Genomic DNA, 18023 nt, shown 5'->3' on the forward strand with positions numbered 1-18023 from the left:
AAAATCTTACCTTTGGTCTAAAAAAAAGCTGAAAAGATGAACGGTAAGCTTGCTGTGCACTATTAATGTTCAGTGTGAAATTCTTTGATATTTTTTAAACTATCGTATAAATTTGAGCAAAGACTGGGCAAATTTTTTCAGCCAAGACCGCAAGAGCAATAATCGGTGTGTATAAATGTTATAAAAACAACTCAAAGTAGTGTTCCCGTCAACATGCCAGGTGAAATAAACTCCAGTTTCCTTTTCAGCATGCATGAAAGGTTAGGAATAGTCAAAAACCTAGGATAACACTAAAAACATTTTATCTATATATTTGTTCAAGTTAGGTTCTAGAAAAAATTTCTGACCCTTAAGAAAAAACAGTAATGTTGTAAGAGCTCCCAAAAAAGCCTCGTGATATTTCAAATATCACATCGAACACAATTTGTTGAAATGGGAAAGTACGGGAGGTACATTAGTTAGTACATTTGAAAACTTAAGCATTTTTGTTGAGTTTCATTTTCATTGCAAAAACTTTTGGGCTTTTGCTTTACGTTTTAGAATTGGTGGTTTTAGTAAAAAAGGATCAAATCAAAATAAAACATTCCAATATTCCGCAATCATTCCAATTTTTTTTAAAAAAATACACGGGACAAAATTTTACTATATGGCCAAACAAAAACTTCTCCAATTAAATTTTAGCTCTGCTTGTATATCAACCAGGCAAATTTTGTAAGACTGGTGAAAAACCAAGCAAAACATCTGTTGGCCACAATAAGCACAAGTTCATCAAAAAAATTCTAGTAAAACAAATGTTTGATCATTATCTTCTCTCTCTCTCTCTCTCTCTCTCTCTTTCTCTCTCTCTCTCTCTCTCTCTCTCTCTCTCTTTCTCTCTCTCTTCTATTCTCTTATATTCTCTTCTCTTCTATTTTTTTCTCTCTCTCTCTCTATCTTCCTCTCTCCTCCATATCTCTTTCTTTCTCTTTTTTTGTTAAAAATGGCAATATAAGGATGATTCATTTTTGTTCAATAATTTAGATAGTCTGCTAGCTACATGAAGTTGAAATTTTGAAGCTGAAACCAACTGATTCAAAAATTGCAAGAAAGAATATTTTTGAGTTAATTAAGATAACTTGCAATTAATATTTCATCTTTACCCACCATCTAAAGCACCAGGAAATGAAAACACTGTACAAGTATTACTTTGCAAGCAGCATGAATGAGGGCCCAAAAATTTTATCTTAAAATTGAGAGACGAAAAAATATTCTTAGTGAATCTAGCAAGCAAAATGGAAGAGTCGTTTATACGCTTGACAAAGTTGTTCAACCATTTGTCCATCTTTAGGGTACGCAGTTTACTAATACATTTTCACATCGGACGGACAAATTGCCCTAGAACGATAGAAGAGAGGTTGACTTTGATTGTAGTTTGCTTAAGCATGAAGATCAACAATTTTGTCGAACCCTTCACTTAGTGCTGAGTAAAGCTCTAAGATAACAACTGATGGAATTAAGGCCCTCGGAATTGACCGGATTATCCCATTTCTCTTAACAAAAAAAACATAACCAGGTCAAGCGATGGGGGTTGGTTTGGGAGAGCTGGACGAGAGGGAGTCCAAGTCGCCAGGTGGAAGAGGGTGACCGAGGAGGATGGGTCAAACTTTCAAGATTAAGAACCTCCCTTCACACCGAGAAGTTCTCTACTCCAAACAACAAGTTGTCTACTCCAAACTCCGTTGCCTGTTTATTTTGCTTTTGAGGACGAAAAGTCAAATGGGTCAGACCAAAAACCGGTCTATCGCAAAATTGCACAAAAAAGACCGCAGGACTAAAACAGGACGCACACGTTTACGATAACTAGTGCTCTCAAACATCGTTTGAGAGCAACTATTGAGTTACTTTTGCTGAACTACTAGTTCGACATTGAAAATTTTGAACTTTTGAGAAGTTTGCTACCAGTTTTCTGAAAATCTTTCATTGACCTTGAACTGCTCGTCAGAAAAAATCAGTCGCATAAAAATTCTGAAATAATCCAAAGCAACAAGAAGCTATGTTGATACTATTGAAAAGCTTGGGCCATCAGGAAAATTTATGCAAAATTGATGCCTTATAATTGCCAATACCATTTCATAATTCCTTGTTCCTACAAAACTATTTTTTGTGGCATACAAAGAGCAAATCATTGGATAGAAAAACTGAAGATTCTGTATGAATCAAGTTAAAATGGGGCGATATAAGGCAGGCTGCAGATTACGTCTTTTTCGGTGAGCATCTATTAAAAAACTCGGAAATATACCTTCAAACTGATGGCATCAATTGAACTTGAATTAGAGAGCCTGCAAATCTTTTTTGGTTAATCAGCCATGATGACTCATCTCCATTTTGAAGTCGAGCTTAAGCTTCCTTGCGAAAACGTCTTCAGTTAGTTTTCCAAAAATTGCACATAATTTCGGCACAACTTTTAAAAAATCAGATTGAAAATCCTCATTCTATTTTGGGCAAGTTGTAATCCTGGTAACATAACTCAATAAAAATGATAAAAATCAAATCCCCCAGCTGGGTGAGCTAAGTGGGCATATGACTTTTAGCAAGGTGCTTTGTAACAACAAAGTATGGGGGGTCATGAAAAAGGATGCAAGTTAGTTGGAGAGTCGTTTTGATTGGAGACACAAATGATGGCAGGTGCTTCACCAAATATTACTAGAGAAAAGCATCGGCGGGATTCAAAATTGCACAAACTACTCAGATTACTGATTGCTTTAGATTGCTTGATTGAACTATTGCTGTTGAATAACAGTTTGAACAGAAATAGAGAATATTGAAATTGATCTAGAAAAGTAAAAAAAATTTCAAAGCGAAAAGTTGTTCAAGCTGTGATGTAAGGAAAAGAGAAAATTTTGGTTTGTTTGAGTAAAAAAATGGCAAGTTAAAAGAAGCATTGCAATCTAAAAAATGAAAAAGTTCAAGAATTGACTCTCAACATTTTCCCTTAAATTAGCGTCTGAGTGTCAACAGTGCACTTCACACCAACGCCACAAAAAACATCAGAGCAGTAAAAACAATATTTAAAATAATTTCACAAGTTTTCGACATGGAAGTCTTTGAAACACGTGACTATATGTTGAAAGTTTCAATCACAACAAGCACTAATTATCGTTAAAATGCACATATATTCCTTAAAAATTACACTAAGAGACAGAGTCACAACAAAATTAAAAACGAAGGAAGTATTAAACAAAAATCAACAATGGGGTTTAAACGTGAAACTTATTAACTGCACAAACATTGAATGAATCCGAATTTATTGCACTTGAAGTCTGAGAAAATCTGTTGTTATTGAGATCAAGCAACGGTAAACAGGAGAAACGACCATCAAAAACAACAAGTAAGGTCAAAATAAAAAAAAATAATTCAACTCAGTGACAAAATAGAAAAAGTGATTTTTATTGAGCTCAATAATCAGAATAATCTTTTTCTGATTAAACCCCAAAAACAACTTGCAAATATGAGAATATAGGCGACCTCAAAAAGAACAACACATGCGAGAAAAACTAAAAATCAACTCTTGTGGAATAAAAAAACATAAAATTTACAAAAAGATCAGCTATTAAATGACAATAAATGGGTCCATTTAAATTCTGATATAATCTATTCGATAGATCGTAACTGAAACTAAGTGACTACTACATTAAAACAATTAAGAACAATAAAAATTATTAAATATGAAAACAAATGTAATATTTTATTTTAAAAAATGCAATGCTTCAGTATGGTGTCAAAGTCATAAAAATATTCAGCAAGCAAGTGCAAACGCTAATTAGTTTCAACTGCACCTCATCAGAAAATCAATGAGACGTGTCATTACGGCAACTAAGTGCTAACACAAGAAAAACGACAACAACTACAGGCGACACACAAAAAGGAACTACTGTTGTTTTGAAATCAAAGAACAATTAGCTGCGCATTGAGGGACTCGAAAATGCAACTAAGCAACATAAGAAAACAAATAAACAATGTTCCCGGACAAGTTGCTCTCAAACAGCTGAAGAGTGGTTGCTTTCTTCAGTCGGTAGCTGCAGCTTAGAGAGGTCAACTCACATTAATTGAGAGAGGGTGGGATGAGCACGCGGGGATAGGTGGTTGAGTGAGGGCAAGGCAAGTGTGCAGAATGACAAGTGGAATGAGGTGGAGGTACTGGAACGGTAGGTGAGTGGGCAAAGGTTAGTGGGAGGAGGTTCAAACTCTAAGAACTGCCCTTCATCGCATGATTTACGTCTCAAACAGTTCCGGTGAATCGCATACTTAGAGTGTAGTAATCCGAAAGGGTCTAAAAGAAATGTTCAAATAACCATCAGTCCAAAATTGTTAATCGATAATTCGCCTAAAAATACCCACAGGACTAATGTAATTCCTACAATTTTGTTTGAGAGCAATTAGAAAGTTCACGCTTCAAAACTAGTCGTTTTCTTGTGACCTTCACTATAAAAGCTTGAAAAAAGTTGGTCGCTCAGTTCGATCTCTCATTGGCAAGACAGAGTAAAAAAAGCTTAAAAAAACCGACTACATTCCATTTTCTTGGGATTCTAAAATAAATAGGAGCGCAATAATTGGCAGCTGAGGGTTTGACTTCGGCTAAAAAAGATGTCAGTAATCCAAAACAGGAAGCCAAAATTTGATCCATTAACAAATTTGCTATAGCTCTACCTTCGATCTACTGGACGTTATTTCTTTACTTCGAGTCATCAAAACCAAGTGGAAAACAAATACTCACCAACCTACAGTTTGTATGAAAAGTTAAGTGTATATAAAATCTTCCCGAATCTGTATGGCTGTCTTCACGTGGATTTAAAAATAACAATTGTTCAATTTAATTCTTTTTCCAAATTTTTATTCAGGGTACAGGCGAAATAGGAAAAACGAGGAATTAGATCTGTTGCAAGCAGTCTCAAATTTTAATTTTTTAAACCAATAGTTAAATCAATAAGTTGTTTTTATAAAAATGGGAAGTGAACATCATAAAACTAAAGATTAGCAAACAGTACTAGTGTTAGATCATTTATCTGTCTGTTTCGGACAAGTTTGTTTCTGAATAGCTTATTGAGTAGGTAGCGTTTGCCAGATGAGATTGAGAGAAAACTACAAAATGAGAGAAGACGATTACTCTTGGCAGAAGGCACTCTTCGCATCGTCCCCACCCTAACAACATAATTGAACAAGCAAAAGCAGTGTCTTCGTACGTTTGATATTAAGCTATCTTCCCTAATGTTTTCTGCTCTACAAAAAAGAAACACCCTCTAAATTTGCGAAACAAAGCAAATTAGCTCAATTTTCTACATTTCCGATTTAGTCAACTATGTTTGTTTCTTCAAACAAATAGTATTTCACACCACTGTTCAAGCTATTATTTTTGACAGTCGAAATTATTGTTTTTTTTAAAGTTGAAAAAGATTTTCTATATCCTTCTATTCCAAAACAAGACAAGAAGGTTTCCCAACCATCTTTTGACGCTACCCTTAGTTTTTTTTAAAGAAAAAAACAATTCAATTGAATTGTTATGGTTAAAAATGTGCACAACATTTTCCTGCTCATACCAAAATTAATTGTCTGAAGTAAAAATGCTTTTCTTTCAGCGACTTTCATCAACAATTTTCGACTAATTAGAATACAATGTTGTGGTAAAGGTATTACTAAAAACGATCATGCGAGAAATTAAATTTCCAACAATCGCTTCAGCTCCAAAAATATTAAACGATTGCAGAGACGCTAGAAAATGATTCGCCACTTTAAAAAAACAGAAGTGACAGAAAAAGTTGAAAATGAATTCGATAATGATAATGAAAAATACGAAAAGAGAGAAAACACCATTTTGCTAATTTTGAGAAGCTTAGACTTAAAAAATTACTGCCAGCATTCAAACGCCTGAAAATTTTAATTAAACGGATGAACAAAACTATCCCTTAATTTATTTGACAATATGACATAACGACAGGTGGAGGAGGATAGACAATGAGAGTGTTAAGAGGTGGAAGGTAATGGGAGGCTGATGGCACAGGGTGACTTTTAAGATTAAAAACCGCCCTTCACAGCAATATATTGTCTCAAAACAGTTTTGGTGAATCGCATTCTTAAAGCATAGTAAGGCTTAGGGCTCAAAGAGAACTTAATTTCCTTCTTGCGCTACCTTTTTATCCCGGTTTTGAGGACGAAAGTCAAATGGGTTAGACGAAAAATGGTTCAAGCGAAAAATCGCATTAAAAAAGACCACAGGACTAATATAATTGCCTAAAACTTCATTTCCGGGCCATTAATAAGCATAGGCCCCGCCCCAACTCACATAAAAATTTAATTTACTTCACTTGACTTGCCAGTTAAAGAAAGCGGGGAAAACGAACACTTTGAACAAATTGCGCAAAATCTGAAACAATGTTACAATTTTAAAGAAAATTCTACTCAAGTAACAACTCCAAGACCATTGTTTTCTCAAGCCACCGTCTATTGTTTCCTCCAATCAAGAACCTGATCAAATAATGAACAAAAAATAAAAAAACGAGAAAACTTAGAAAGGACAGAATAAAACAGAACAAAATCTGGTTAAAAAATTCTACGCAAATTCTCTTAAAGTTGTGGTGTTTCAACAATTGTCTCAGAGACCTGGTGCTACCTCTTCTGTTCAATCCGTAAGTATCCAAGCAATAACGACACAATTTCGAGTCGTAAAAAACCAAGAGAAGGCCAGTAATAGTCCTAGCTATCGCTTTGCGGCTTTTAATTTCACAACCGAACAATAAAAATTCTTGACCTGCACGATTATCCAAAGTTCACGGCATTCATTTTTCAATTTAATGCGGAAAACAATCCATTTTACTTTACAAACCTATCTGTCAACTACTCACCTTCATCGTCAATGCAATTAGGAAAGTTCATAATTATATCGATAGATCTTCTCAAACCTTCTTATATAGATAAATCTTACCGAGTCTGTATGATCTTCACATGAATTAAAAATAACAATTGGGCATTTTAATTCACTTTTCAAATTTTTATTCAGGGTACATGCAAAATAGGAAAAACGAGGAATTAGGAAAGATCTGCTGCAAGCAGTCACAACTTTTTTTAATTTACAGATTTTTATCAATATTTCAATCACTAATTAGTTTTATAGAAACGGGACGTAAACATCATAAAAGTGAAGATAAGTAAACTACTTGAAGGCCAATTTATTCATTAAGTAGCAGTATTTGATTATTTATCAGTCTCATTTAAGACAAGTCTGTTTCTAAATAACTTAAGTAGTACGCAGCTTTCGCCAGATGAAAGTAATATGTTAATTTGGAAATCGTACGGTCCACTTCAAGCTGAGAAGTCGATGATCATCTATTCACATGTTCGTATCGCATTAGAGAACTATTCAATAGTTTTTGAGAAATTTCCAGAAAAGAATAGACGTGAATTGTTGAAAGATATTATTGATCTGATAAACACTTCGTGATTTCTTTTTCGTTGGATACGATGTCCACGCAATCTCCAGTAGATGAAACACGAAGTAGAATTAAAGACAACCACTCGCAAAGAAGCTCCAATAGAAGGTCAATTTTTTTCGAGCTAAAGCTGCGCATTAAGTGAAGGTGATTTTAGTATTTGTGGACGTAATAAAGAAAACTGACATGACGAAGAGTTGCAAGGCAGTCCCACATTTTGTGAACAATATTTGTGATTTTTCTGTGGCATAATTCCATCTAAAGCTGTGCATTACGAGTGATGGTGTTCGAGTTTGTGGAGGAATCAGAGGAGGACCAGTGTGCCGAGTGCAGTTCGGCAGTCTTGCGAATGAAGTCGTGATGGCTGGCGTACAAATTGAGAGAAGATGATATCTCTTGCCAGAAGGCACTCTTCGCATCGTCCCCACCCTAACAACATAGTTCAGCAAGTTAAGCTTTGCTCTTTGTACGTTTAGCATTAAGCTATCTTCGCTATTGTTTTCTGCTTTACAGAGGAGAAACACCGTTTAAATCTGCGAAACAAAGAATATTCGCTTAATTTTATATTTCTAATTAAGTCAACTGTGCTCATTTCTTTTAATAAATAGTATTTCACACCACAGTTATAGCGATTAATTTCGACAGTGGAAACGATTGTTAGTTTTTCTACTGTGGAAAAAGATTATTTATATCAGACTATTCAAAAACGCAGCAGCAAGGTTTCCCAACCATCTTTTACTTTCGACAATACCCTTAGTTAAAAAAAGACGATTCAATTGAATGATCCATCTTATGGCTAAAACTGACCACATTTTTGAGCTCGTAGCAAAATTAATTGTCTCAAGAAAATAAGCTTTGCTTTCAGAGAGGACTTTCATTAACTGTATCACTAAAATTGATCACACAAGATATCAATAAATTGACAATCGCCTCAGATGCTAGAAAATGATTCACCACTTTAAATACCGAAAGGGGCAGAAAATGTTGAAAATGAACTCGATAAAGACTATGAAAAATACGACAAGAGAGAACGTCATTCTGCTGATTTTGAGAAGCTTAAACTTGGAAATTACTGCCAGCATCCAAACTCCTGAAAATCTTCACTAAACCTATGCACAAAACTATAACTTAAGTTATTTGTCTATATGATATCGCGCGGATGCCAGATTTTCTTTGTAACTTTATTCCAAATCAAGTAACCTGTACATCGTGGTTGCCTGTTTACAATTGTCATAATAGTGATATCAGGGGATAAAATATAAGGCGAAACTTCGATTAGACATTTTTTGTAGCCATTAGGCGAAAATTTTGAACTAAAGTTTTGTGGATATCGACACTTATACGCGGTACTTCGGAATCCACGTGAGGCTGCAGAGTACTCAAGTGTCCCTAACAAATGTTTTTTTTTCATAGTAATAGCTTACAAAAACGGTCACAATTGCTTTAGCATTCAGCATTTAAAGCCCTTCACTTTTTGTCCGTCCAGCATTTATAGCAACAATTTTCCCCAAATTTGTACGTCCCAGAACTCTATAACATTTAGAACAAAGAAATGAAAATTTTTATTAAGTTTTCTACTCTTTCGTCCGTATTTTTGCCAAAAACTTTCACCGAGAAGTTACCGGTGGGGTGCAAACGTAATTGGGGGTAATTATACATTTTAAATGTGCATTATTTACTCATTTTCATGTGAGGACAGTTGTTGGCACACTTGAGTACTTTATAGCCTCAAGTGGATTTTGAAATACAGTCCTTGAGTGCTTTAATTGGCATTCGCCCGATGATCACAAAACTTTAGTTCAAAATTTTCTCCTGATGGCTACAAAAAATTTGTTTGCGTTATCGAGTTTCCGCCTAATATCCAACCCATCCAAAAATAACCCAATAACGTCAGGCGAATTGCTCTCTAACGAATGGGGAGCGGTTGGTTGGCTTCGATAGTAGCCCGCTGGGGCTTAGGGATGATAGTATTAGGGCGTGACCGGTGTGTGTGGGTGGGGTGGACCACGGGAGTGTTGAGGGGGGGGGGGGCGAAGGCGGTGAGGGGGGTGGGGGATGACTGATGGGGTCAAACATTTAAGATTAAGAACTGCCCTTCACGCCATAAAAATGTCTAGTCAAAAACAGTTTTAGTGATACGTATTCTTAGAGTACAGTAGGTCTTAAGGCTCTAAGAGAACTTAATGCCCTGCGAGCACTACCCGTTTATCCCGTTTTTGAAGACGAAAAGTCAAATGGGTCAGACGAAAAATCGTTCAGGCAAAAAATTGCATTAAAAAGACCACATATAATTGCTACAAACTTCGTTTGAGAGCAATTAATAAACATAGACCCAGGCCTCAACTCACATAATTAATTTATTTTCTTCACTTCACTTCACTTTTTAGTTAAAAAAGCGCGGAAAATAAATAAGGTGAACAAATTGAGCAAAACCTGAAACCATGTTATCATTTTAATGAAAATTCTACACAAGTTGCAATTCCAAGAAAACTATTCTCAAAACATCGTCCAATTTTTTTCTTCAATCAAGCCAAATAATGGAATAAACAATAATAAAAACTACGAAAAACTAGAAGAAAGGAAAGATTAAAACGAAGAACAAAATCTGAAAAAAATTCTTTGCAAAATACTCCAAAAGTTGTGGTGTTCGAACAATTGTCTGAGAGACCTTGTGATACCTCTTCTGTTCAATCAGTAAGTATCCAAACATTTTCACACAATTTCGAGTCATAAAAACCAAGAGAAGGCCTGTAATAGTCCTAGTTATTGCTTTGCAGCTATTAATTACAAAAAAGCGTCAATCAAAACATTCTCAAACGTTAGTTAATGTCCTATTAAGACTATTCAACCAATCGGATTTGCCTCAGTTTTTGATAACTTTTCACTGGCAATAACAGCCACATGGTATCGTTTTTAATCAAACTCTCATTTCAACTACAACAAATCCATAACTTACGCCATTGTGTAGCCGAATATTTTTTCCGGCACTATTCTTATATAACCAGTGGTGCGAACAACGTGGCAGAATTTCATAGTGTAATAGCAAAGTACGGTTTCCCAGGTTTTCGCAGTTTTAATTGGGCGCTGACAATCTGCTTCGCTTAGAAGTCAATCAACTGATATTATCTCAGCACAAGTTAGTTAATATTAGTTAATTAATTTAATGACCTGTAGCTGGCTGTCTTTGAGTCTTCCCTCTGAGTCGTGGAAGTTGACAGCCACAGTCTCCATCCACGCATTGTCAGTGTTCCTCGGGTCATCCACATACCCTCTGTAGATCTAAACACACACAACAGATTAAGTCACGTAAGGTAATGGAAACACATGTACACGAATATTGAGAAGTAGATATCTCAAAACAAAAATTCTTATTATAAACTGATTGGACAAATCGGTCTCTTTTGGTATTTTCCCTTCGACTAAACAGGTTTTGCAGACTGATGTATCACAGTACGCTTTACGATGATTTGTTTCATTCCCACTTTTTAAAGACTGTATTTCATTTCAAAATATAATTACTGAAGTTTGACAATATGAGGTACGGCAATGAATAGTCAAAATTTCTTTGCATGTGAGCTGTCGATAATCGTATTGTTGAACAATAAATGGTCAAAATTGTAGTATTAGTATGTTTTATTCAATTTATGAGAGCTGTATGAACCTAGAAATACTCCCTTTCTGGGATATGTATTGTAAATTATATACTAAGGAATCACAGTTTACTTTTCAACGGGATAAGATACAAATGTTGATGTTTACAAAGGAATCGTGTCAGGAAATTATATTAGGATCGATGAAGGATAAAAATACTCATCGGGATTGTGAATTTGATCACCAGAAGGATTCATATTGATTTCTAAAAAAACACTTGCTGCCCATCTACAGAATCGTGCCCGGAAACTGTCCCAGACAAACTAATGCTCTCTCAGGAAAAATGCAGGCTATATTCATACGATCATAACTGATACTGAATAGTCAGATTAAAATTGCACGTTCTGTTTAATTCACAGCGTTCGCAAGGTTATAAAAATAAAAAACTGAGTACAACAATGATAATACATTTTCCGGTCTAAACAATGCAAATAGTTTTTCCAGATCTTATTTATTACCACTACAAGCTGCAGCAGGTACCATAAATTTTACTTCGTGAATCCAGCGGAAATTAAGGGTGTCAAGGGTAATGAAGAGCCCATGTATTAATATAAATAAGATTTTGCAAATTTGCTCGAAATGGTCAATTTTATGGACTCTGCTATAGCCTCTAATAACTATTACAACAGGCTGCTAGATTCTACCAATACTTTAATTGCGACACCTCTGATCATTGGATAATGAAAGCGTTAAAACAATTTTATGTGGCTCTACGTTATAAACAAAAACACTCGGAGTTGTGACAATTGTATAAAAACATATATTCGGGGCAAGAAATTTATTATGTGAACTTAAAGTGAGGAATATTGACGACTTCCATTTGAAACAAACCTCTTGTCGGGTAAAGTTGATGATCTGTCGCAAATAAACAAAAAAAAACTATTTAAGATGACAAAATGAGCCCGAAAAAATAGCCAAAAAGTCAAAACTGGGCAAATTAAATCTATTTGCTCAAACAATTACAGAGCAAACAAGTATGGCAAGCAAACTATCTCGCTAGTTTATAAATGTCATAAGCTCGTTTGAATATCCCGCGGCCTCTGGGACTTGCTAAGAATCTAACATAAACGAACAAACTACCAGAAGCCGTTATTCTGAGACTAGCACTGGCGACGTCATAAGAGGTTACTATACACCACTCTCAAGATTTAAAGTAAAAATTTGACACCAATTTTGGTGCACTTTTCATTTGACATTGTATTAAATTGCTGCCAATTGAATTCAGCGGCTTTAAACTGTGAATAAGAGAAATTAAGATCACGCAAAACGCAAAAAGTCAAAGGCGTAGTAAAAGTAATTCAAAAAGTCAGATCACTCAAGCGACAATTTTGCACGAAAAGGCACACGTTTACAATGATTGCTTCAAACTTCGTTCGAGAGCAATTAAATAGCTCTCAAACGGATCAAGCTGTTTTGAGAAAATATTTCCTACTAATTTTTTGCAGTGATAATACTGAAAAAGATTACTAATGCTAGTCAATTTCACTGAGAAGCTTCAACGGATCAAATGATGTCAACAGAGCTCGCTAAAGACCACTACAAGGAATTAAATTAAAAATAGAGCCGGCAGATTACCGGAAAAGACGCGATAGACAGTTGTGGTCTACCATGAATTGAAACAACTAAAGAAATAAGATTGACAGATTGACTTTTTGAGTTAGATTCGGACTGTCATTTTTATGACACATTTGATCTACAAGAAAAAAGCTCTAATAAAGCTTTTTCAAAATTAATAATCGATATTAAACTCACAACTCCCATACTCAGGAAATAGGGCATATAAGTTTGGCACTACTTAGATGCACGCTATGACTTTTAATTAGTAAATGTTCATAAAATTAAAAGTTCTATAAGTGAGTTCAGAAGTTTTTTTTTGAGTGACGTAAGTCACACAATTGACCTAAAAGCAGAAATGACGTCACGAACACAAATGTTAACTGCAAAGCAGTAGAAGTCATTGAAAAAGTCCATTCCAAGAATTCAGGGTAAGACAAAACAAAAATCAGTTAGACGATAAAAAAAAATTTAGGAGCGCAATAATAGCCGCCTGGAATTGCTGACGCGGCTACTAAAAATGAAAATTAATTTGTCAGACCTATTCAACTTTTAGTATTAACAAAGGGCAGCAACGGGGACCTCTGTAAGTGATATTTCAACCCATTTAGAATCGCACGTATTAATTAAAATGGCGTCACCGTATATAAGTCTCACCCCTTATCCGATCATACAACCAAATTATCAACACAAAAATACGCGTGGTTTTTACATACATGGTAATGAACATCAAATCCATCCGACTACCGAATATATCTGCCCAATAGGCACTATAGAAAACAGATATGAACAAAAAGACAATTCAATCCAAAAACCTATTACGAAAACACACAACTCTTCACAAATCTATTCATAAAAAAAAACAAAACCGGCAGATTTTGGGATTCGCTGCAAAAGAATAGACTTGCGTGCCGTATGATACAGATAGAAACACAGAGATAAAAGTTGAAGAAGATATCGACGCCGCTCTAAAAACTATGTGAAAACCATTCAGTGATAAATCAATAAAGCTTGACAAAATTTGTTGCTTAGAAACCTTTTCATTAGGGACCTTTATTACGCATATGAGCTTCTTTGACCTTCAATTGATTCAAAATAGACTTAATTTTTGAAGTGCAAAAGTCATTTTTAATGAGTGAGGTAAGTCACATATGATCAAAATCTAATCACGCAAATGAGCTGAAAAGGTTGACTAAAGAGAGTGAGAAATGACGTCATGAGCGCAAAAGTCTTTTTCAGTTTTGCTGTGTGAACATTTTTAAAACGAAACACAGCGTCATATGACGAAACGAAAAAAAACTCCGGAAGCGATTCGACCCATTAAAGCTCCACAAAAAACGGTAATTGCAGATGATACTATAATCTTTTGTATATAACCACCAACTCTCTGCCTCACCTTTGATTCTGAAAAACTTCCAAAATGTATACCGCAGTCACCACGAGAAAATTGCAGCAAAATCTCATTATATTAAAACATTTGGTAACGTTAAAAAATGTCCAATGTTCTTGAAAAACTGGCAGAGCTACAAAATGGGCATGAAATAACTCATGATGCTGGTCTTGAAAAGATTGAACTCCGCAATCAAATGAGCGATCTAAAAAACAGAGAAAATAAAAGGCAGATAGAAATTGTAGAAACTAAACTAAAAGAAAAAGAATAAAGTGAAGACTCAAAAAACCACTACATTTAGTTATGAAATCACTTCAATGAAAACAAAGATAAGATATACTTCTTCCCTGTTAGAGATATGATAGACAAAATGTATTCAGTCTATTTCAAAAAATCACAGAAAAAACAAAAGCAAAAGAAAAATATTAAAAGCAAAATTGTAGAAAGTAGTAATCAGTCAACATTTTGCAGATTTCCAGCAAATTCTCAGAGCAGCATCATGTTAAATGAAAAGAATTGCAAACCAAAGAAATAAATTCTCAGAAAAAACTTAGAGACGCAGAAACAGAATTTAAAGATCAGAAACGTTGAAATGTTTTGAAAAAAAGGTCAAAACATTTTTAAAAGTGCATTTAAGAAGAAATTTTTACTCTATTTCAAAAACATAACGTCAATTATTAACGAAACGAGAACAAAATCCGTTTCGTAGTGTTGTGAAAAAGACTTTTTTTAGTAAATTAAACCGAAATACAAAAAAAAACAGAAAAACTGAAAAAAAACTAGCAAACTCGGATTAGCTTGTGCACAATTTGAAAAAAAAACAGCGGCAGAAAGAGGCATTCTGTACCTGAATTATCAATGGGAAGTTGCCATACGAACCAATTAAAGAAAAAAAGACGGCTAAAAGATCTGAAAAGAAGACATGAATAAAAAAAGCCAATAATTACGCAAAACTCAAGCAATATGTGCTCATTTTCAACTTGAAATGCATTATCAGATGAACGCTATGCAAAACGCTTTTGCAAAACACTGTGGTATCAATTTACGAGGGCTACATTTCAATATGACGTCGAATAAAAATTATTTCCACAAAAAACATAATTTGAAGCCAAGACAAAACCAACTAATGTCAGACGAATTGCTCTCAAACAATCGGCGAGTGGGTGGCTTCGTCAGTAGCTAGCCACGGTTTAGTGAGACTAGCTTTAGCTTAATGGAAGGGTCGTGAGGTGAGCGCAGGACGAGTCACCGGGGGGGGGGGGGGGGTGGAAACAGTGGGAGGAACGGTAGGAGGCAGATCTTCGGCTGCACGGGGCCCTTACGGCCTTAACGATGTGCAGGGAAGCGGATTGTGGGGCTGACGTGGGAGGCGTGCGGGATCACTTTCTAATAACCGCCCTTCACACCAAACAGTTTCTGAAACAGTTTCTGTTGATCGCGTTTTTGGAGACTAGTGAGCTGAAAGGCTCTAAGAGAACTTATTGCGCACTGGACGCTACCTCTATCCCATTTCTGAGGACGAAAAGTCAATTGATCAGATGAAAAATCGGTCAAGCGAAAAATTGTATAAAAAGATCAACAAGACTAAAATAATTGCTACAAACTTTCTTTCAGAGAATTTATCATTGATTTCCTAAAAAGTGCTAATTAAGTCAATTAAGATTGCTCGGACATTTTTTGTTATAATTCCGCGTTAATGAGGGTAATAGATGATGACACCACGCCACATAATAGCAACCGAAGTGCGGCATCAACAAAAGGGTTAAGAAAAGAGAGATAGTGTGACAGAAAACATAAACGGGAAAGAGAAGGAAAGAAATCCCAACCGACACAGAGAGAGAGAGAGAGAGCTAAGAACATTTTCCATGAGATTCGACTCCTCAACTTCTAGTTTTCTATCCTTGTTAGTAATTAAATCATCTAGAAAAAAAATGGAAAGTGCAAAATTTGGCAAAAAAATACGATTCCGTAGTGAAAAAGAATGCTCAAACACATTTTTTGTCTCTCGAGTTCTGTGATGTAACCCATCTGCAAGACTTAAAATTTTCGTTGGCAAGTAAAGATCGTTAAACTCCTAAAAGGACAAAAGATTTACAAAAAAAATTGAAAACAATTGCAATTTTTAACAAAATCTTGCTAAAATTCATGATATTCATGTCTAGAGAACCAATTCATTGTCTTCAAAGACCGCTCAATATCTCTATTTTAAGACTTCAAAAGTTTTGCTGGCTCAAAGATCGAAAAACTTCGAATATCATGAAAATTTTTAAAGAAAATGTGAAAATTTTAAACTTCATCAAAAAAAATTGCTAAAACGAAAGCTATTAAAATTTTGATAACCATTCAATTAACTCGAGAAACTATACAACAGCTTATTATCACACCTCGGTTCTAAAAAATTCAAAAACATTCGAAAAACTTGAAAAAATAGTAAATCTTTTTTTAAAAAAATTTGCTTAAATTCGTGATAACCAAATATCAAAAAACATTCCATTTCATCAAAAAATTATGCAGTAACCTATTGTCAAACTCTTGAGGAGGTTCCTTGGCTCTTGAGAAACCTGAAAAAAACTGACAAAAATCAAAAAATTTGAAAGAAAACTGCAAGCTATATAAAAAAATGCTAAACTTTGTGATATTAAATAGTGGAAAACTTTTCCATGGCCAAAAATTTTCCAGTATTTTTTTCTGAAGCCCTAAAGGAGGTTTTTTGGCCTCCGGTCGGAAAAACCTGAATAATCACAATGTCAGAAAAATTGAAAATAGCAAGTTCTGTAAAAAAAAAAGCTAAAATTCGTGGTGTTTAAAAACAGAAAACCATTCCATTATCACCTCAATGAAGTAACTGTTCAGCAAATCCTAGAGGAGATTCCTCAAAACCTAGGGCTGAAAAAACTCAGAAAATGAAAAAATATTCAAAAAACTTGCAAATTGTTAAAATTAGTTCAAATTTGCGTGTTTTTGTTTGGAGTACCAAAGCATATAGCTCTTAATATGGTCATAAAAAGTACTTATATCTTGCAAAATATCTTAATCAAATTAATCCAGCCTCAATTTCAGAATGGTCTAACAAAAAATTTCGATAAATGACAAAAAAACGAAAAAATGCAACAATTTTGGCTCAAAAGATCCTAAAAATGACCTTTTATCCTTAAACTACGGCCTTCCCAGTAGCTTCAACACACTATGCAATTGAAGGACAACTATACGCGGCTAAGGACCTCTAATCAGACTTCATGCCCGCTGGGCGTTACCTGTTTATCCCGTTTTTGAGGACGAAAAGTCCATTGAGTTTGGACTTTGTTTGAGAGCAAATAAAAACTGGGCCAAATAGACGAAAAAATGGCTAAAAACCGTTATCTACATATGCAATTCTATGAAAAACACTATCAAAAAATTTCTCTCGCTCAGAGAATAGTAGTTCACATGGCAATTTTAATCACTTTCGCTTTTAGGTCAAAACGCCGTCAGAACGAATAGTACTTCCGGTTAAAAAAACCTTAAGAAAACCAATACTCCTCTTCGAGAAGTAAAACCAAGAGCATCGCAATATAGCTCCGCTCAGCTTACAGCTATAATAAGAGTTAAATACTTCAACTGCGCTGTCTTATTGCTAACATAACAATCTTCATTATATAAGACTCCTTTATTAACCTTAAAATTGTTAAGAGTAGCCTTTAATAGCTTTAATTTCAGCGGTAAAAGTCATGAAGTCGCGCACATAAAAATGCGTGGAGATTTTAAACGAAAAAAAAACAGAGCAAAAACGAGCGTTTGTCATGCTGGGGTGGCGTCGAAACCGCTCTGAAGTGTCCCGCGGAGTTGTGGGTTCAAACCTACCAAAATTGTCCTTATTATTATAAATTTTGGCTTCCTTAGCAGCTTCGGTGAGCCCTACACTCAGAACCTTCTAAAGCTCTACGAGCTGAACAAAGACTTAATAGTCTCGGATTTTGACAAATTATAGA

At 35.0% G+C, this 18023-nt stretch overlaps 1 protein-coding gene across 7 annotated transcripts in view; it reads right to left on the reverse strand.

Moving 5' to 3' along the window:
- Positions 1 to 6987: 6987 nt before the first annotated feature.
- Positions 6988 to 18023, reverse strand: part of LOC142339202 (transient receptor potential cation channel subfamily M member-like 2) — a 143300-nt gene continuing 132264 nt past the window's right edge. For all 7 annotated transcript variants that reach the window (XM_075389029.1, XM_075389026.1, XM_075389024.1 and 4 more), the window contains 2 exons: positions 10629 to 10739; positions 6988 to 7889 (listed from right to left, as the gene is read on the reverse strand). In XM_075389029.1, coding sequence (XP_075245144.1) covers positions 7719 to 7889; positions 10629 to 10739 — 282 coding nt within the window. In that variant the 3' untranslated portion in view covers positions 6988 to 7718. The remainder of the gene's footprint in view (positions 7890 to 10628; positions 10740 to 18023) is intronic.

Source organism: Convolutriloba macropyga, chromosome 5, assembly GCF_964194025.1.
Source record: "Convolutriloba macropyga chromosome 5, txConMacr16.3, whole genome shotgun sequence".
Taxonomy (NCBI): Eukaryota; Metazoa; Xenacoelomorpha; order Acoela; family Convolutidae; genus Convolutriloba; species Convolutriloba macropyga.